We start from the raw sequence: 21888 nt of genomic DNA on the forward strand, positions 1-21888 counted from the left end.
AATGTTTAAGAACGCAGGAAGACTTCTGCCGTAGATTGTTAAAGTTTTCAGCAGTATTATTATATTAAGCTTTGAAAAAAAGGCGTAGGCCTAGTAGGCCTAAGCTTAATTTTTGTATAATAATTTTTTTTGTAACATCAATCTTTCACTAACAGTAATATTGACAACTATTATTATAGTAATCGACCGTTTCTATTTATTATTTTATTTTTGATTTGATATTACTATTATGAATTAAACTGTCATTAGTGACGTTTTTTTATTTTTACCTACAATTGTTAAGGATGAGTAAAACCAACGTGCGAAGGAAAACTATGTTTGTGGAGAGGCGTGACTCTTTCGCCAGCTCAAAGTCAGGAGACAGCCATGGTGCAGAGAAAAAGGTAACAATATTATTATTTGAATGACGCGTAGCTTCAAGGAGTGCCGCCACTTAATATCTATAATTGAGATAATTAACCTTGCCGAGCTGACTCACTAAAACTAAGACGAATTGGTGAATCTGTAGCATGGTAAGGTGAATTATTACAGTTTGAGCTAGTTGTCATTACCAAAAGTCTGCCAAAAGTCGACATGAAGTGCATAGAATAGTCGACATGGTCTCTTTGTCTCAAGTGGATGGCACTCACGGAGCGTCATATAATAATTGAGATTATTTTGACCGAATTATTCTTGACCAAATCCTTGCGTATAGGGGCCTAAGCGTACGTTCAGTTCGTAGTATAGTGTCGGAAGTTCTTCATGTAGTGCTTTTCAGTTATTCTTGGTTTTGTTTTGTTTCATCAACAAGGCGAAACCTTTAACATTTCCACAATAATTATTTAAATGAGTGACGCCTAGTATAGACTGAGGAACGTAAAGTTGCATATTCAATGTTCCATATAGAGGTGCCGGGGATCAAGACATAATCATGGACATACACAATAATTTGTTTGCAAAATTATAATCTAGGACCAAACATAGCACATTGAGGGCAGGCGAATGTACAAAATAAACCTCTGTTGATACAAACCCACAACTTGACAATATAGGCCTACGTCCTAATGCACAAATCACTAGTCATATTCATACAAAATCAAAACCCAATGAAGAGACAAAGCAAGAAGAAGAAACAACAAAACAAGGATACAGAAAACAGAGTTTTAATAATCTTCATAACAACAAACAAGAGCACGATTTGCGCATCATTTCTCAAAGTGCCCCCTTCATGATCTGCTTGCATAATTGATCACATTATGTAACGCTGTGTATCGACTTGCACACCTTCCTTATACGTCTTCATTTAATCAACTGACTACGTCTTCAATTAATCAACGGGCGACAATCATCTAATTGAGAAGAGCAAATATTTAATTTGTTGACGCTTCGCACGGTGTTCTCCCGAAGACGAGCAGAGTTTCTGTTCGAAACATCGAGACCACACCCGGCTCTTTTTAGTAGAGCCAACACTCCTCCAAAAAGGGGATTTTATACATGGTTGTACCCGCAAGTTTACTAATTATAACTAATGTAACTTTATATATCAACTGAGTATTATTATATAACACCCAAGCAGATCCTTGCCATTTGATTGGAGGATTGTCCGTCACGTGATAGCAAATAAAAGTACCATTGCACGCTGAGTCACTCGCCGTGCTTTTTCGTTCCATCCGAAAAGTACCATTGCACGCTGGCACGCTGCCAGCGTGTAATGGTACTTTTCGGATGGAACGAAAAAGCTGAGTAAAAACATCACTGCGTGCGCGTGTCTTTGGTAACGCAGCAGGTGTTACTGCAAGAAGGCATAGTAAAATTACTAGCATATTCGGCTTCTACAGTTGAAATTAATTGTTTTGAAAGTTGTTTCTTTCAATCAAAATGACAAAGTTCTACTTGGATGTTATATAAAACAAATAATGCATGTTTTTCATTCGTGCAATGGTGCGAATATGTTCATTCGTTGAAAGCTGGAATGTTCCATTCAACTCGGCTCCGCCTCGTTGAATAGAACATTCCATCTTTCAACTCATGAACATATTCGCACCATTGCACTCATAAACATTCATTATGTGTATAATATTTAATTAATCTGGTGAAAACTATATAATGGAAAAGAGGCAATGTTTGATTTTATCATCAATTCACACTAGTTGTGTTTGAAGCTTTGTATTGTGTTCTTCAAGACGAGAATACGGTTTGAAATGTCGAAACCACACCGGCTCTTTTCAGAGCCAAAAATTTTCCATAAGACATTTTACTATTTACAAAATGTATAATATTTCACTTGTATAATGTTTCACATCTTAAGAATGGTCCCACAAAATGTACAACCAATGACAATGGGAGTAACGTGGGCTTACACCAAGGCGATATTGGTCCTCCTCTGTCTGGACATATAACTGTTGAATCGCACAATAGAGATACACAAGCCGCACAACAGGGATGATCTGTTCATGAGATAATCAATATCAGCTTATTAAGAGATTATGTAGATGAGATATTGAGCGGTGACGACAGAAATAGGCGTCCGTTACCACAGTGAATAAGACAGGTTTGATTGTGTGTACGCGAGAACTCAACACACCGAATGGACACTGATGAAATTAATTTAAGATCAGATAAACAAATACACCCCTTTTAGAAGAAATTGTTTTCAAAAGACAGCTTCATGTTCCAGCACGATGTAGCTAAAGAAAAAGTACGAACGCTGAGAGTAATTTCAAGAAGTAAAAGTGGATGCACAAAGTGAGTCTTTGTTGCAACGACTCAACGAGTTTTATCTGTGGAACATCTTTATCTTTGAAAGAATTGACTGCTAAGCGCAATGATGCGAGATAGTTTAGCCACCCCTGGCACGCCGGGGAAACCTCCCATAGAGCGCACACCGGACCTCCTAACCCCAAACCGAACACATCGTCGCCCTGCGGTCCCAAAGTCTGCAGCATCCCACAGGAGTGGCTTTACCGGGTCATCGGCAGCGCTCTCCCCGTATCCACAGGTAGGTCTGATGGGGTCTGGGCATGGTCTAGTAAGAGAAGACCCCATGTCGGAAGTAAGACACACTATATGCAGGGACCTCTGTGAAGTTTTGTAGGAGGATGGTGCCAAACAGGTTTTTAACGAGGGTACACAGATGGGATTAGTTACCTCTATATTAACACTGCAGCTTTTGCTCATATAATTTCTTTTTTGTCTGAAAGGTTAGGTTAAAACGTCTCTTAACAACTTCGTTTTCCATTGATGGGCAGAAAACTGGAAGTACATTTAGTCGATCTCAATTTTATCGGTGACGTTATTATTAACACTTTTCACGCTTAAATACCCCCCCCCCCCCAACGATGGACTTGCTTGATTCAAAGTAAACATATGTAATTATTGAGGGTTTGTATATTGTTGACTTCTTGAAGAGTAGCCTACATCAACTATCAAACTCGGTTTCTTTTTTACAAAATACAATGTGCAATCTAGCAAAGGTTTGCGGTAATACCACATACATGTACATTGTTCTGCAAGGAACCTATCGTGTTTAAACATCTCAACATTTCGATCAGTCTGCTCTGATAGTCTTCAGAAGATTTTCGAGGAAATTGCGTACAGAGGAAAATAGGTTTTAGTGGTTTTTTTTTGTAAAAGCATGTTTACATCAGGTTCGCTAGTTTTAGGGAAATAGCATCTCACAGAAGAAAACTTTATTAACAGTTACCATTACAAGAAAGTCATGTGATTGAAAGTAGATAATTTCCAAACCCTTGGAGGAACCACTTCGGTAATCATGACCAGACATGCATCTTTTCTTGAAACAAGATGGCACCCACAGTTTGGATAAATGACGTCAATACTGACCAATGCTAAATGTTGTAATTCTCCCCTTGTATTGTTTTAGATCTCAAAGGGTTCGATGGCCGGCAAGCAGCCAGCAGACCTAGCATCTCAAGCTGGTAGTATGGGCGCCAGGCTAGAGGATGAGATGAACAATGATCATCTCCACAAACTACAAGAAATATTCGAGGTAAGGTTTGAGTCGACACAGCTCAGAAAGAAAATGCACACTTCAGAGATTATAAGTAGTTAGTTTTCCCTTTGGAGGAGTGAGTATCCGATTTGGAGGTTATGACTTTAATGATTGTTCAGATTACTTCTTGGCAATACTATTTTGTTGATAGTGAAATCAAATGGCGAAACACAAAGAAAATGACCAAACTATAGCAACAATTTTGTTAAGCACATCGACCTTCATTTCACATGCATTATGTATCCTTTGACTCTAAAAGTGACAGACCGACCTCTAAAATAAATGGATACAAATTTCACACTAGTGTTACCTTGTTGGTTCCACTCAACATTTGTTAACACATCACTAAGTAGTTGCTGTACAACTCTATGATAACAGTAACCTCTCTTCATTTCGATCATGCAAAGAGTAGCAACACATGCAACAATTCGTTGGCATTCTTCCCATCGCTTGATCCTTGCTGTCGTTGCATTATTCGGGGTTTCTCTTAGTGGATTATCCGATTATCCAAGGATGAGTCGCAATCTCAAAGAGGGTGTAAAGTCGGTAAGAGCCTCTCTGCTGAGATGTTTGGAAACAACTGAATAATCTCAATGCAGCTTGTCAATGGGATTGAGACTTGGGGTTTTAATGGTTGTTTATATAAAGCAAGGCTGCTGCCTATCAATGAAAGTGTTAACCACTTCGCTGCTTCTAAACCGTCTGTTTAATTCCAATATCATGTTAATGATGTTGTTAACGTATGTACAACAGAGCTGCCAGCAGCTGGCAGTCAGATGTTGTACAACAAACAATGAGATATCTAGAAATACAGTCACTTTACATGATCAATGAGAATGTGTTCATCAGAACATGGAAAGATTGATTTTTTGTTCAGGGAACTTTCTTAAGAATCTTGTTACCCACTTCGCTGATTTCTAACTGTCTCTACAAATTCCAATATCATGTTTATGACGTCCGACAACAGAGCTGCCAGCAGCTGGCTCTTGCATTAGGTAGATTTTGTACAATAATAAACTAGGTGATGTTTAGAATTAAATTCAACATGATTGGGACAAAGGGTCCATCACCAGGTTTGAATTTGTTCATCACATCATGGAAAGATTGGTTTACATTCAGGGAACTTTCTGCAAAATCAGAGGAGAGTTGGCAGTTCTAGTACACAAGTGTTAAAACATGAACCACTCAGCTGTGTGACTTTTTTAAATAGATTGTTTACCGATGACTTTGGGAAAGTTATATGGTCTTTTCAAAGATACATTCTTTTCAAAGATGGACTATATTGTACAATTAAAACTGAAAGACTAGCCAAATGACAAGCTAACTGGTTATGCTGGTCAATAGAGAAAGTTAAGGGCAAACCATGCAAGCTAATCCAAAAGTGGCGTATAATAGAAATGTGCCCACTGGTTTTGCACAGCCACTACACATGTCCAAACAATTAGTAAGTCCAGTTTGCAATCGAATGTACGCACACGTAATCAAATTGTGCTACAATTTTGCTACTGAATGACTTAAAAAGGGTCTTAAGCTGGAGTTGGAACCCAACACTTTATATTGTCCCCAAAATCCATAAAAACACTGGATCGGTCATACATCTGTATTATGGCCAAGATGGGCAGGTCAAAAATGAAGCGATTCAAAAAAAATGTACCAGAAACCAAAGGCTGGTCATGAAGTTTACTTTTTTATTTCCATACCTGTGGGTGGTTCTGAAACCATGTTCTTCTTGACGTTCCCCATCTTCTCATTGTTGTGTTTTTTGTTTTTGTATCTTCAGGAGGCAGATGAGGACGGAGGAGGAGGCCTTGACATAGATGAGTTCCGCCAGGCTATGAGGAAGATTATGGGGGAAGGAATGGTGAGTTATCACTAAAAATCAATAATCGTTTCTATTTTACCACACCATGTGAGTGTTGTTAGTTCAGTCCAATTTTCGTTCGAAACAGACTCTACATATTGACTTGCAAAATTGGTAATCTGTCGTCTATGAAAAATAAAAACATTTTACAGATTATTTCATTCTTTTAATTTCGTTATGGACTGTTTGTATTGAAACTGTTGAATATAAGCATCGACTCAACATCAACTTTCTTTGTGTTTTTGTTAAGTTAACCTTTGTGAGGCAACATGGAATGGTGGCACGGAATGGGTGTACACGTGACATCTACGAACCCATTCCGCATTGCACATTAATACGCGTGCGCACGTGAGTCACGTGACGCATACGCGTTTATGCGTTAATGTTACCAGCATAATATTTCACGGGAAAGGCTAACATGCAAAACGAATTTGTACATTAATAATTTGTTTCTGTTTTTATTTAACCTTTTTCAACAAACAGATGGAAGAAGTAAGTGATTATAATCAACTCGATTGACAATTTAACACCACAAGTACTGTACTTTAAGCACATCTTATTGTGCTACTCGTAAATAACCATGGGTTAACACAGGGTTTATCATTTCCTTACAATTCATTAACTGTGTGATAGCTGGCTGTGCGATAGCATCCTTGAAAAACAAACGTAGCTGTATGCTCGTGTTCAATTCATGTCTCTAACTAATACTAAATTACTTCTCTGATACACTGCACTCTATTATTGTGTTCACCACTCATTAGTCAAACACTGACTCTTATTACGCTACTCTATTATGTCTGCTTAGAAGTATAAAGTTATTAATGGCAATTTCATATTTTGTAATAAACTAAATTAACAATCAAAATTAAAAATGTGTGCAAACTTGAAGGAATAAAATCACAATCAACATCTGAATATTAAATTAGAAAATAATTTTTTGTTTGCCAAACAAATGCTTTTGAAGCCAATCTTGATAAATAAACCTCATTTACCAGGAGCTCCAAGATATGCAAAAGCAAAGCAATTATATGAAACCCATACAAAATGCACTAAGGACCTTATAGTTCTGAGCAGACGTTGTGTCACATTTCTTGTACAACGTAATCAGTTATACAAAAAACGATTCCTTCCAGCCTCAAATTATCTTAATGTCTGACCATTTTGTGGTTTTGAGTGATACATTTACGAGCCTACAAATATGGTACAATGTGATAAATGCATATGTTTATTACACATGATAATGAACAGTTAGTTCGGTGCACAGTTGTGTATGCACAGATAAACGGTTTTCAAAATTGTTGCACTTTGGTAGATATTACTAACAGTACAGGGTTGATTAACGCACACTAACTTTACATATATCACGAACAGTTCAAGTATATACTTTTTTAATCCATTCATCTTTGACTGATTCAGTGTTATTATTGATAAGTAGACCCCTTTGGTTTGATCAAACTTACTACATGGTGGAAGTTCTGCGGAAGTGCATTGCCGTAATACGGAGCCCGAAAAGGGACAGTGATGGTAAACACAATTATGCAGGCTAATTTGTTCGCAAAGTTTAGTGCAAATTTAGTGCAAATTTTTAAAGAATTTCTTTTTGTTTTAATGTTTGACAGGTTGATGACAAAGAGCTGGCCATTGTTTTCATGAAAGTTGATGCCAACTGTGACGGCACAGTGGATTGGGTGAGAGTTTCTTTCTTACATTTCTTAACAGACGTACGGTCTATACTGGATTTATTCATTGTTTTCAGTTAATACTAATCATGAACAAGAAACCAATGTTTGTTACACCTAAACATTACAGCTATATATGGTTGTTTCTTCAACTGAGTGGAAGTCGCTCATACATAATATGTCGTCATGGAAGCTTCTTTAATATAGTACTTTAAATCAGACCTCCAAAGGATGCAGTTGTCTTCAACATAAGCATGCACGGCCTACAAATCAATAATGTCAACAATAAGTAGAGTTTGTAAATTTGTTTGTTAAAAATGCTCTGCTTCCATTCGCCTGAAACCATAATATCCCATAGCGAAATTCCAGACCAGATACACCATTATTTGAAATTGACGCCTGGATGTGGAGACTATCTTGTTTATGTTGAAAGGTCCATAGATAGGGCACATAGCATGAACACAAACACGAAGTGACGTCATGCGCAATGCTTCAGTCACAATCTACCACGCAACTTGCGCGCACACTGCTGAAACCATCGAGCATTGTAGCGCTATATATGGTTGAACCGTACGGCGCTCACGTTCACCACTTTGGAAGTTGTTTTAAAACATTTTTCAAATTTCTTACGATCAATCCTCTTTAAATTGTGTATTTCTAACTGAATACAATTGGAAAGATTGAAACTTGTACCCGAACAGTCTGTACATGACGTATGACGATGAAGGGGTCGGACGCTGTTTCTAACGGCATTTATCTTTCAATCAAATGAAACAGTTTGTCATACCAAATTCCCTCAAAATATGCCGGTATAAACCAAAGGTGTGAGATTGGTTTGAGTTTGTGATGGCAGAGTGAACTTTTTTTTTACACCTCAGTATCTATGTACAAATAAAAGCTTTGTTAAATATGTGTAATATTTTTGGGCATAGTCTATACACACACGTTCGTTTTTATGCTATTGTTTTCCTTCCACCTCTACTCCTATTAATGCAGGATGAGTATTTATCGTACATGCTTATGGAGTACCAGGAACGGGATCATATGAGTAATTTATTCAAAGAGGTTAGTAAACAACAAAGCGACAATGGTTTTATACTTACAAATTCAACTGAGGGTGTCGTTTAAAATGTAGATTATTAAAGGGGGATGTTAAAAAAAAGATCAAATTTTCTCAACGGCACACTCACACTCACAATATTAATGTGTATTTTCACAAAGTGGCTTGTTGTAAACTTGTGATATATAAACATGGACCTTCATCGAGCATAGACATTTTGCATCGTCACCAGGCCCCCATAGAGGTTAGCCAATGATGAAACAATGGATACGCACGGATTTGTACACGTGACCGACAGGATTGGCCAAGGATGTTCAAATGACGACATAAGGTCAATGTCATGTTCCTTCAGAGATGGGTGGCTTTCCTATATCAAAACTATGATCCTCCTTCGAAATATAAACGGTCAACTTGCTTCTTGAGCTCAAAATCTTGATGTGCTAAAGCCATTCCAATCACGGACGGTTTCTAATAAACATTTCTTTGTTTCCTTTTTTCTTCTACACACGAACAGAGAGTAAGTAAAACCTGTTTGCCCTAATAACTAATCAGCGTGCTTTCTGAGTCTAATATTTATTATATCAGTAATAGTTTGAATCGTTTATGCATTGTTCTATGTAAAATAATGTGCCGTGCTAAAAGCTACGCCAACAATGCAAATGTACCTATACATCTAATAAGTTTGTTGCCACCTGGCGTTTCAAACTTCTCTTATTTAATGTGTCGTTTCATACAAAATATTCATTAAAATGTAATCTTTTGTAGAAAAACCACTTCAGTGTGATATAGTATGAGTTCTAAAAATGTATTCATTGATTTTATGTTATCGATAATACTAATTACGATGTATATTAAAACACTCTTGCTGTGTGATGTGTTAATGATTTGATGACACGATGTCTATAATTGATATTTATCAATTATCGATTCAAACTGGGTCGTCAAGCAAAGTAAAACGCTAAGATAAAATGTATACATCTTAAAAAATGTCTTCTTCCTCCCTTTTTGTACAGATACCATTTCCAAAGCCGCTTAGAGAAATCCACAGGTACGTGGCTTTTTTGCAAAGTTTTAGAACGATGCAAGTGTTTTATATTTTTCTCGGAGAGAGCCCCTAAAATAGGGTTACCTTTTTTCATCTTATACAATGTTACAGGATGCAGTTTCATGCAAAACAATAATCTACCTATATATCTAGTCTATCTAGCCTATCTAATCTATCTATATCTATAGTCTATCTAATCTGTCTGCTTTTATTTAATCTATCCAATCTATATCTAGTTTCTATTTAATCTATTTTGTTCTCCGTGTAGCAACCACCGTGACATGCTCTCGAAGGTTGGTTTCTACCAGAATCTTAACCTACGTCACGGTAACCTGCACGACGAAGGGGAACATGGCGGCCGATATATATCGGTCAGCAAAGAGGGCGTCATCAACTTCTGGAGTATGGATATGCATTTACAACGATCAGTAACGGTAAGATGAACTCCTTTAATATATGTTAAATCTGCATCGGGGATAAAGAACTCCATTACGTATTAAAACTAGTCTTGACAGAATACGTTATTACGTTATGTTGCATCTTTAAGGGGAAGTTACAAATTTGGTAATCACTCTTAAAATTAATGGCAATACCAACTTACTTTGTTAGAAGTAGGCCTACAGTAGCTTTCAATAGAATAAAGTATTTTGAGAAACCTTTCACTTTGAAGTAATGTGCAAGGTTATGGAAAAAGGATATTATAAGTTTCTATCCCCCAAATTTGTGTATTCCAATATTATGGATTGTTCTTCCTGAGTGGACATAACCGCTCCGGATTTTCGGCGATATCACAAAAACGCGACCACTGTTTAAAATGAAAGTTTCACAGGTTAGAAAAACCAACGTTATGTTTATCCTATGGCATCTCATGCAATAGGAATTACAGTTGTAAAACTTCCGCATTTTGGTATTTGAACTATGTGTCTACGTTGTCTAGTCTACACTATGAATCACAGAGATTTGATTTTTAGTTGCATTGATTTGACAGATCGAGCAACCTCGAGAGAAGACGAAGCCTATGTGGCTGACAGACATGGTGTGCATGCCCAACGTCAACATGATAGCTGTATCGTCTACAGAAAGAGACATCAGTAAGTTTGATATCAAAAATCATTCACCATTATTTACATTGATTGTCCATAGTTCACAATGATGTACTACACGTCAAAAGTGGGATTTGAGGCAACCCATTGCGAGGTATCAAATGTGGATAGCGGTAACACCATGTGTGTATATCTACTTAGTGTGTAGATTATGTTCTTTTGAGAACTTGTCTTGCTCTCCTATACTACTTCATACCGCGGAGCAGATTTTTTGGATTCGGGATGTACTAAATCGTACTGTTCTTCTCTAAATACATATACAGTAATCATTCAAGCGTTTGCATTGCTTGACATATTATTTGTAATAAAATTTTGTTATTCGCAGGCTTTTATGACGTCAATGCAACCAAGTTTGACCGATGTTTCCAAGTTTCGGGTCTCGATAATTGCGCCCTCACAATGGATTATTGGTGAGTAATGGTTTATCATTGTAGATAATGATATAAGTCACAACAATACTATAGTTTTTCATACGTAAAGTGACTTTTTTTTCACCTAACAGGTTCGATCCGAGAAATATGAACAAAGCAGTGTTGGTGTTTGGCGACGCAGGGGGTAACGTCTGCTGCATTGTCTTCACTGAGGCTATGGGATCGTCCCTCTTTGGTTCGCAAAACGCAAAATCAGGTAAGACGGCCGGTGTGAATGTGGCAGGAGATTCTGTTCCCCAATGGCGAACTGTGTATAAACTTCTGCTGATAGCGCCCTCTTTTGAATCCTCCTCCTACAGCCCATGTCACTTTCCCATATGGGGGACAGCATCTCCGGGGACAGATTTCCCTATGACACTCACGGGGACGTATATACTCCTACATTTTAAGTTTATTCCAAACAAAATCCGAAGCCCTTTCTGACACAATTTTTACAAACTAAAGATACTTAGAGTACTTGAAACTTGGGATATCCCGAGTCTCGACTTGACTGCACAATACAACTCTAAATCACAACTTCTTGACAACTATTTTTCTTTTTCACAGTCGGATCAAGACGGGTACCGTTTCCCGAACTTTTAAGAGGTAGTGTAAAAGGTGTAAATGCTATGAAGTTTGCGGTAAGTGTAGCACATTTATTTTTTACAAGGATACTCTTGTCTCCAAAAGAGTGTCACAAGCAACATTCTTTATATAACAAGGCTCGTTGAAGCATATTCGTTAAAAAATAATATACCTTACTCGAGCAAAAGAACACAAATATAAAAACCATACGGCGTGACTCGAGCAAATTGTGGGTACACTGTGTAACTCTCTCCTCAGAGGCAACTGTCTTCCTAACAGAGATTGTACACACGGTTGTACCCGCACAACTAATGTTGTGCTTCTCATTTTTCACACAATGTCAAGCTTCAATCATCACTTCCACATTATAGTTGAGTGTATATTAACGGAATGTTTTACCTTGTCTTTAGCCTCTCCATGAGGATTGGGTACGAAAAGTCAAATACTGCAGTAACCTCAACTCCTTCATCTCGTGCGCTACGACCAACGACTCGTCAATATACATCGGAGATCTAGGAAGAAAGAAATCGTAAGTGGGCTAGATTTACCTCTGGAAAATAAGTTAGAATATCAGTCAAATGTTAGCATAAAACTAGCCTTATAAAAACTGACTTTGTGTGAGGCTAACAAAAAAGCTGCTAAGTATAAATGATGATCAAAGATCTTCACCCAGTTTCAATTGTTAAGTGTATTATTTCGTTTTGTTATTTACAGAGGGTTGGTTTTTAAGTTTGGGACAACGACGGCGACGACGACGACGAGGAGGACGAGGACGGGGACGGGGACACAAGGACGGGACGAGGACGGGGACGAGGACGGGGACGGGGACGGGACACGAGGACGGGACGGGGACGGGGACGAGGACGGGGACGGGAACGGGGACGAGGGGGAGGACGAGGACGACAACGACAATGACAACAACAACGATCTTCACCCAGTTTTAATTGTAAAATGTATCTCTTTCGTGTCGTTATTTTGCAGGGGGTCGTTTTTCAAAATCAGGAAAGGAATTCTATGTTTTGATTACTGCAAGGAAACGAACGTAATCGGTAAGAGCAAGATTCCACGTTCAATTTCATTCAAGTTTGTTTCATATTAAGTATGGATTACTGCACACTAATACTTTGCAACTACATTAACTTCAAACAAATGTTGTTTTTTGGGTTATCTGTTGCCTAATTTTGAAACCTAATAAAAACAAAATGTTTTTTTTTTCAATTTAAATGATGAGGTCATGCATTTCCTGATTTGATAGCTGTTCAGACTCCCAATACCAACTTGAGCAGAGGATAAAAGCTCAAACGTCAATGAATAATTGCCCCTTTGTAATCAAGCTGTGATACTTCCAAGTATGTTTCGTGTACTTTTAAATACTTAGCCTTTTGCAGTGTATGCCATGGGAGTTTACTTATTAATCCAACGTCTGTTTCAGTTACTGGAGGAATGGACCGTTCAGTTCGCACATGGAATCCGTACGTCACGACCAAGGCAACCTCTGTAATGAAAGGTCATACATCAGCCGTCGTGCACATTGTAGTTAATAGTACGCATGGGCAAATTATCTCAGTCGGCAAGGACAAGGTCAGTGAAGAAATAAATTGCTCTCTTAATTGGAATAGAATAATTTATATTCTTTGAAAGAAAAACTTCATGAATGTGATAACACCGGTTATTTTGTGGTGTCTATTTTTGTGCTACCTGTTTTACAACGGGTCTTTTTTTTTTTTTTAAAGTTTTTATAATTAGACAAACTACTTATATAATGGATTCCTAACTCACTTCCACAAAAGGAAGAAGAAAAAGAAGAGAGTGTAGGCTTGAACTATTTTGATAAAACTGTTATCGTATCTTACTTTTTCCAATGTTTATTTTTCAGGGAATCAAAGTGTGGGACATGAGGGACCAGACGTGTATGCAGAATATAAACCCACGCAGTATTAGCATGGGCCCTCACTCAATAAGCACCGTATGCTTCCACGCCAAGACCGGCTCGCTGATTCTGGGAACGAACTTGGTAAAAAAAAAAAAAAAAAAAAAACTTTTAATATTTTCATTATTGAATAACGGGGACCTCCATCAACCAGTTTAGGTTATAAGTGTAAAAAGAACTGTGGTTGAATTACTGACAACCACAATGCCAAGTCTGGATTGTGTTGTTCATGTACATTGTTAGAATTAAAACTACACTACTATTTCTGATGTGACCGCTGCGAGGAGATTAGATTCTGTCCCCCTAACGGCGTACTGTGCACAAACTTCTTCTGATAGCGCCCTCTTTTGAATCCTCCTACTCCAGTCCATGTTAATTTCCCTTGGGGATAAATTTTCCTATGACATCGACAACAAACATTGCACGGGGGAAATGACTAGAATTAGGGGCATGGTGGGTCTATTGAAAAAAGATTGAACTAAATTTAGAAATTAAATTTACCGCAAACTTCGAAAATCAAAACCTTCTGTAACCAATATCTTGATTTTCTTTTCTGTGACAACATGCAGCTGGCTTTACTCGAGCATAAATGGGAAACTGACGTAGAGGATGACGACGTGACGTCACACAACCGGCCAGTCACGGCAGCGATTTATAACCACCTGTTTAATCAGGTGGTCAGTGCTTGCCACGACTCCGTAGTCAGTGTGTGGGATCTAGCGACTGGAACCAAGACTATCATGTTCTCTAAGGTATGATGATATCATCATTGATAATATTGATCGAGTAAAATGTCTGTGGGAAGAATGGGTTGTTTTAAAGACGTTTTTAAAAGCAGCTTCCCACCACAGGCATACTGTACAATTCCTCAAGTGGATTGCCACATGGTTTCTCCATGGAGGTAGAAATTACCTCCATGGTTCCTCACACAAACTATGGGTCCGTTTGTTGGTAAGATTGAAAGAATAATGTCCAAAGATTTGCATATAACTTTCGAGGTAAAGATGGTTAAATGTATGGTCCTAGGAACGGTAAGCAAAAATGGGTCTCGAGAAGAGCGAAGATTATGGCGAGATGGGGTATGAAATGTAAAGCAACCCTTGATATAGAATGGCGTCTGGTCATGGAAGGCTTTAAAAACAAACAAAAGTACTTTGAAGAGAATTCTTTCTTACGGGAAGCCAGTGGAGCCATTGGAAAGCAACCCATCTTGCTTTTCCGCTATTGCTTTTTAATCCAGTTACAGGAAAGCAGTGATTCTGACATGACCTCATCAGATAATACACATTTCGCTGGCCTTACCCCGAAATCTCTGCCAGCAAGTTGTCTATTAATTTTGGCAGACTGATGTTGGATCAACGTCGATGTTTGGTTGTTAGTATCCCGACGCAAAAACAATCATTATCCAACGTTGTACTTACGACCAAAACATTACATTGATACAACGTTGGCAGACTGATGCTGGATCAATGTCGATTTTTGGTTGTTATTGTCGCGACCCAAAAACAACCTTTATCCAACGTTTATACAACGTCAAAGAACAACCTAAAATCAACGTTGCAAATGTGACGTTGAAACAACGTTGATTTATGGTACTTCAACGTTGCGACGCCAAATCAACCAATATCCAACGTTGAAATAACGAACGTTGTGTGCCCACTGGGGAAACTTCCATTTTGTGAAAATTGCTCCAAATAAAAACAAACATCAACATTTATAGATGTGGTGAAAAGCACAATCAAACAGTTCATTAAAAGACCTGAGGCATTCCAAACTCAAAGGGACCACTAAAATAAATCTCAAGTTATTGCGTTGTCAGATCTTGAAGCTAAATCAACAAATGAACTAAATTATATTAAGTACTAAATAAATCATCGTATGTATGTAATGGAGAAAAACAATTACCCATTCCCCTCGCAGGCTCACAAATACATGGAAAAGGGCGTTGAGAAATGTGCAGAGATCACCGCGATGACCTTTGACCCTTCCTTCCGTCGACTCGTGACCGGAGGGCGGGACGGCTCCGTGAAGATTTGGAATTTTAATAACGGAGCGTGCCTTAGGGAGTTGGAGACGTTTGACAATATGGAGGTGAGAACGTGTTTAATATCGTGTGAAGTTTGAAATAGGTTTGTAGAACGAAATTAGAACTATTTTCAGTATATCTTATTTGTGCAAGCTTTAAAGGGGAACTGTCCATATGTTTGCATCACTTGTGCTGTAACAAGAGTGAGTGTATTCAGGGTGCCCCAAAAGTTCTGCAGTATGTTTTATTTGTGCAAGCTTAAAAGGGACCTGTTTCGATGTTTGTTTGCATGAAATGTGTTTTAACAGTATAAAGGGGTGAGAGTATTTAGGGTGCTCTATAAATATGTTCATCATGTTAGATACCTTTATATGGAAACAATAAGACAAAAGCAAACAAGGAAAATAAAAGGTCTCTAACATGGAATTCCTGAAGACCGGGTGCCCAACAAACAAAGGTGTGTACAAAGTTTATGGGGAAACTGTGCTGTGCAAGGACGACTAAGGAACTTCTCCATAAGGATGCATTTTTGAGAGTGTGTGTTCTGCAATTTATGTTAACGTTTAAGGCCATAATCAATTATAACTGATTTTTAATGAGAATTTTGTATTATTGTTTTGATTGGTTCCAACAGGTCACAGGGATTGTATGCCCCAAACAACGTATTGTAACTGCTGGCTGGAACCGGCGCGTAGCGTCCTACATGTAAGTCAGTTTTGAAAATATGGAAGCATATATGTCGAGAGATTTTCCCCCGTTGTGATTGTGTGTTCCCAACATGGTAAATTAACTTTGCCTGAAGGAAGATAATTGAAAAGAGGTGACTACCAGACGAGCATTCTTCTCAATTCGCTGAATGGGGAGACAGATCTCCGGGAACAGAATCTCCTGCCACACACCGGCAAACGTCTTTTTCAATTCAAAGTCACATTATTTTATTTCCAACAATGTGTATCAACGGAACAATCCAGACAGAGAGAAAAAAAATTACAAAATAATACTCAATGACAAATGAAAAATAAACAAAACCTGTTGAGGTTGAAGCTAATAATACAATGTAAAACTCCTAACTTCACACAGTGATTCTGATGACGACGACGACTCACGTCAATGGATGTTGAAACACAGCGAGGACATCCTGTCCCTGGCAGCGTACGAGACGAGTGTCGTGGCCACCTCGTCCTACGACGGTGACATCTTCATATGGTCCCTAGAGACGGCCCAGCCGCTCTGCGTGCTCAACGCCAACGCCGGTGTCAGTCCCCGAAGCGGTAGCAGGACCATCAACTCCGCCTACAAGGCGAACAGCGTCAAGTCCAAACCCAGCGACGCCCCGGCGAGGCTCACCCGACGGAGCAGTGCAGCGTCGAGCCCCAACTCGGTCTCAGTAGATGGTAAAACAAAACTTAACTCAATTCAGTTCAGTTCAAACAACATTTATTTCCATACTTACATATGAAACGTATCGAAAATTACATGAACTCTGGAGAAGAGCAAACATAACATTAAGTAACATTGAGCAGGATAAATATCTTAGTCTGGTCGTAGAGAAAGGACCTATGGTACAGTATACATGTTCAATAACTTTATTGCACAATATGTATATAGACTGTACTATAGTTTATCCCATTCTTTGCAGTGAGGTAGTAGTTGTTGCACGAAAGCTCAGGCAGTTTTCTACTGTAGTCTTTAAGTGCTATCATTAAGTTATTTTTCCATCTGTTAGACTAACGGCAGTCTATATATTATATGTTCGGTAGATTGTGACAACCAAGGGGAAGGAATTCAACAACAATCCACATCTGCGACTCTCCTGAAACGCGGGAGTACCAGCCGGACACTCCTCGACGAACAGGGAAACAAAGAGGACGAGGCGAACTTACGGAGGATGAGTCTTCCAGCTATCGGCTCTCCCAATGCCAGAGTGACCTACGCCAGCAACCTCAAGGAGCCCGACGTAGACAAGGTCGACTCGGCCTTCTTCACGGAGAGTTTGAGTAACTTTAAGGGCAGGAGAGCGCAGAGCAGCCGGGATGGTAGCTCCAGTAGGAAGTCATTCTATGTGGATGTTGAAGACTCGAAGGAGTATACACGGAAACATGAATCGTCTGTCGATAAGGTGAGGAGATAACTTCGACTGTGTTGGAAAATGCATTGGAGGTAATAGTTACCCATGAAGCTAATACATATATTAAAACCATACAAATGGAACATGAAGTTCCATAAACATATTGCGTCTTTATTATACACGATCACTGACAAGGGATGTTTGAGCCAGTATCTCAATCCAATTCGAGTCAAACACAAATCTTTCAATACCAGATGAAAACAAGAAATAAAACATGAGGAAGTTCAAGAAATTGTCAAGAAGATGAAAGAAGCAAACACAATGTTGAAAGAATGTACTTATCACCAAGATGTGAAAAGCGAACACGATTTTGGCAGGGAGGCATGTTCTAGAAGCCTTGGGCTTATGGCGAGAGTGCGAACTATTACATCTCAACACCAATAACAAAATACGATGTGTCTTTTCTTTAATGATAAATTTTCTCCCAACTCAGATTGTGTTCCTTGAGTCTCGACCCAACGACCAGGACACAGCGACCCTGATGGCCAGTGGAGCCGACGGCTGGGTCAGGGCCTGGTCGATTCACCACAAGGGCGGGCTGCTCGGCCAGTTCAACGCGGCGCAAAAGGGCGGCGGGGAATCGGTGCTGGCCATGACGACAGACAGCAAGAATGAGTTCCTCATCACCGGTGATACGTCAGGCTATATTATGGTGAGTTTATTATTACTTCAATGGAGTTTCATTAGAAGAGAATGAGCTGAAAGTGTGTCACACCGTGGCCACGCTGCAGGATTTTGTGGGAGACAATGGGGTTGTATGGGATAATCCTGTGCAATACGTTTATAGTAATATTGACCTATGCATTGACGTCATCATGCCACCATCTTAGAAAAAATGGAAACGCACATCTATGTTCGCGTTGCGCACATGCTGGGCCAACGACCAACCTTAATAGCCTAGACTCTCTACTCAAACTACGTCATATGCATAAGGTCTATTGGTGATCACCTGCTAAAATTTAAGACATCATCTTGGGTTACGTCGCTTCTAGGGCAACGTTGTGACTCCCAAGGTGGTAGACATGGTTATGGTACTATTTAAAGTTAAAAGGTTGTGCCACATAATATTAAAGGGCTCTATAGTTTACAAAAGCCTAAATGGTAACCCAACGGTTGGTGTAAATACTACATAGGTGTGGGACATCACAGACTACTGCATCCGGAGTGAAGAGGAACCCCCGTCCCGCGTACCATCAGCCGCTCTGCAGCATCTCCGTTCAGACAGCAAATTCCCGTTCCGAGGCGGGAACCCGACCATGAAGAAACTCCAGCATCGCATGGAGCAGAAGCAGCGAGCCGAAATGAAGGCGCCCTCATCGGCCACGAATCCCCGAAATACCATCAAATGGCCCGATAAGCTCAATTCGTTCAGGGCTCATTTGGCCAGCATCACTTACGTGGAGTACTGTGAAGACAAGGGGCTGATCATATCAAGTAGTGATGACTGCTCAGTCCGGTTGTGGACGCTCTGTGGACGGTACATAGGTGAGTTCTCTGTTTCGGGTAGGCCATACGTTCCCATCGGGAGGGAAACGCCGGAAGACATTTCTTGCCCTGTGTTGATCTCGTCAAACTTGCTCCCCAAGTAGCCAAGTGGGCTGGTCAAAAGTTAGTGACCCTGTTTAACAAAGTATCACCAGAGCTGCCAACCAATATCATCGAACAATTTGGGAGTAAATTGATGTGCAGAATTGTAATGGATGTAATTCAAAGATATTGGAAAGCAAGACATGTTGACAATATATTTCTGAAAGACTCTCGCAAAAACAGTAACAAAGTAACGGAGTTGCCAACCACCGGCTCTTTTCAGAACCAACACTTCTCAAAAGAGTTTTACATGGCAAACCTCACCCGAAGAAATGAACGGTTTAAACAATATAAACATTGGTGCTTTCTTTCAAATTATCCTACTTGTGAATAAACTATGTATTCCAAGAACAAGTGCAGAATTTAAATAAACCAGCATGCACTCGTATGCCTACTCACTGGAGTTCTGTTACTAATTTATAAAATAATTCCTTTCCATTCGAAGGAACGTTTGGTCAGTACGGAGGTTGGCCAAAGCTTCCCGAGGAGATCGTCCCCAGAGACCTCCCTCGACGCCTTCCACGTGACGTCCACAGAGTCGCGTCTGCCGTAACGTTGAAGGTGCTGAATGGAGGTATCATGCCCAGATGGAAGTAAGTTATTATAGGAGACGCCACTTAGAGCTTATGTACACTGGTTTACAAATCAGTCAACCCGAAGATATGGGCTGCTAAAAAGCAGACAATAATGCTTAAAAGTATTAGAAGGATACCAGTCACAAATTCTCCATGAAAAATGGCGTTTTGGCTGGTATCCATATTTTGGTAAACATAATTTTACCACAAACCATCAGCAACATCACTCATGACTGCCCTGATTTCAGCAGGGACTCAAATAGACCTCGACGAGGTGGCTTGAAGCCACTGAAAACTACCAATACGTTCAATATTCAACTTGGTCCAGAGATCAGAAGACATTATCGTTAAAGAGTAGATATCTCATTTAACACCAACTCTGGTTTGATACAATCCAAAACAAAAACCGTAAATTCTCAAATCGAACAATTGTGTCTCTCTCTAAAACTAAAGTCAGCCAGAAACTCATTCTGCTTCACATATAGTTGCAACTGGTTCTCCAAGAAACCATATTACCCCACAATGGTTACAACTGGTTCTCCAAATAAAAACGGTCGCTCACTCTCCCCCCACCCCTTTAGACTTGCCAAGAATATCATGATGATCGTGGCCCGTAACCAACTCGCCCGGGCCGCCCAGGGTGAGGACGACGACGCGGATACCGGTGACGGCAAAGACGGACGGTCTGAGAATAAGCTGGAGGAGAAACGCCGAGCTACCTGGGGTACCAGCTCCATCTTGGGCAAATCTTACAAACCTAAGACTAGACACAAGATGCCGCCAACTCTTCCGGATATCAAGCAGAATCAGAACCAGGTAAGAATTTGACAAGGAAACTAAGTCAAGTTACCCGCTTTATCTGAATGGTACGTTAGCAAGTACTTAATGACATTCCCCTGAAGACGATCAGAGCACTACTGATCGAAACCTTGAGTGACGTTAACCACCGGTTCTTTTTAGAATCAACAAATGAAAATAAATAAACAAATCTTTCACTTTCTTCAAGTTGGTCTCTGAATAGATGTTTAATTGTGCTGTGCAGCCATATGGTTAGAAGAAAAGTTGCCGAATTTATCACCATTTCTTGATTTGATAGACGTTAAACCAATAATTGCATTGAGAGATTCGCTGTTGCCAGCTTGGTGTTTATTCCCTTAGTGGGAAGATCACCTAGACAAACATAAACAAAAAAACAACAACATTACAACTAAGAGCCACTCATCAAGCCTGTCATGAAACGTTTATCAAAACTTGAATGCAGGGAAAGTTGTCATGAGTTAAAAAAAAAAGTACTCACCATTAATCCTTTACATTTACCGCAGGTCGTGGTGTACTCCTCGCTTCCATTCAACGAACTGGAGCCCGTACAAGAAGTCAAAGCTCCTGCCACTTTGCAAGAGATCCAGCTACGACACCAGCAGTCCCTGGAGGCAATGCGGGGCATGGAGAACAGCATGGTGGCCGGTCTACTCGGCAAAAAACACGGCGGCAAACGCTCCAGGTTGCAGGAGTTTCTCCAGAAGCAGAAGGCGGTGCGGCTTCTCACCAAGGGCAAATGGGGGAGTCTGGCCGCTGCTGCGAATAAAGCAGGGAAATAAGCTCATCAGTGAGATCCTCGGGTATGGTGTAATTAGTTATGTAACTTTTAAAACTTTGGATGATGGGGGTGCCTTTGGGTAGTGTTGTACAGCTGCTGATGTAAAAAGGCGTGCGGTAAATCCCAACATTTGAATTCCATCTTTATTTTGACCAAAAAGCTTTGGGAGTTAGAGGGAGGGTTTTGAAGCTTCTATGAAATGTAGATTATGAAATAATAAAAATTAAGTCAGTGTTTGTGAGATAACATTTCGCTTGTTATATACAGATCTATTTAATATTTTGTATAAAAAAAAATTGAAATTTAGAGTG

At 39.5% G+C, this 21888-nt stretch overlaps 1 protein-coding gene across 1 annotated transcript; it reads left to right on the forward strand.

Annotated features, from left to right (window-relative positions):
* The first annotated feature begins 2803 nt into the window (after positions 1 to 2803).
* Positions 2804 to 21578, forward strand: LOC117300581 (WD repeat-containing protein on Y chromosome-like). The gene is made up of 25 exons (XM_033784247.1): positions 2804 to 2977; positions 3863 to 3988; positions 5772 to 5852; positions 7472 to 7540; positions 8528 to 8596; positions 9605 to 9639; positions 9905 to 10070; positions 10625 to 10727; positions 11065 to 11149; positions 11242 to 11366; positions 11717 to 11790; positions 12145 to 12263; positions 12716 to 12783; positions 13167 to 13315; positions 13611 to 13748; positions 14234 to 14416; positions 15585 to 15755; positions 16325 to 16395; positions 16771 to 17084; positions 17451 to 17809; positions 18252 to 18470; positions 18952 to 19303; positions 19851 to 19998; positions 20562 to 20796; positions 21303 to 21578. The coding sequence occupies exons 1-25, from the start codon at positions 2804 to 2806 to the stop codon at positions 21576 to 21578; spliced, it is 3909 nt and encodes a 1302-aa protein (XP_033640138.1).
* Positions 21579 to 21888: the final 310 nt, after the last annotated feature.

The sequence above is a fragment of the Asterias rubens genome, chromosome 1, assembly GCF_902459465.1.
Source record: "Asterias rubens chromosome 1, eAstRub1.3, whole genome shotgun sequence".
NCBI lineage: Eukaryota > Metazoa > Echinodermata > Asteroidea > Forcipulatida > Asteriidae > Asterias > Asterias rubens.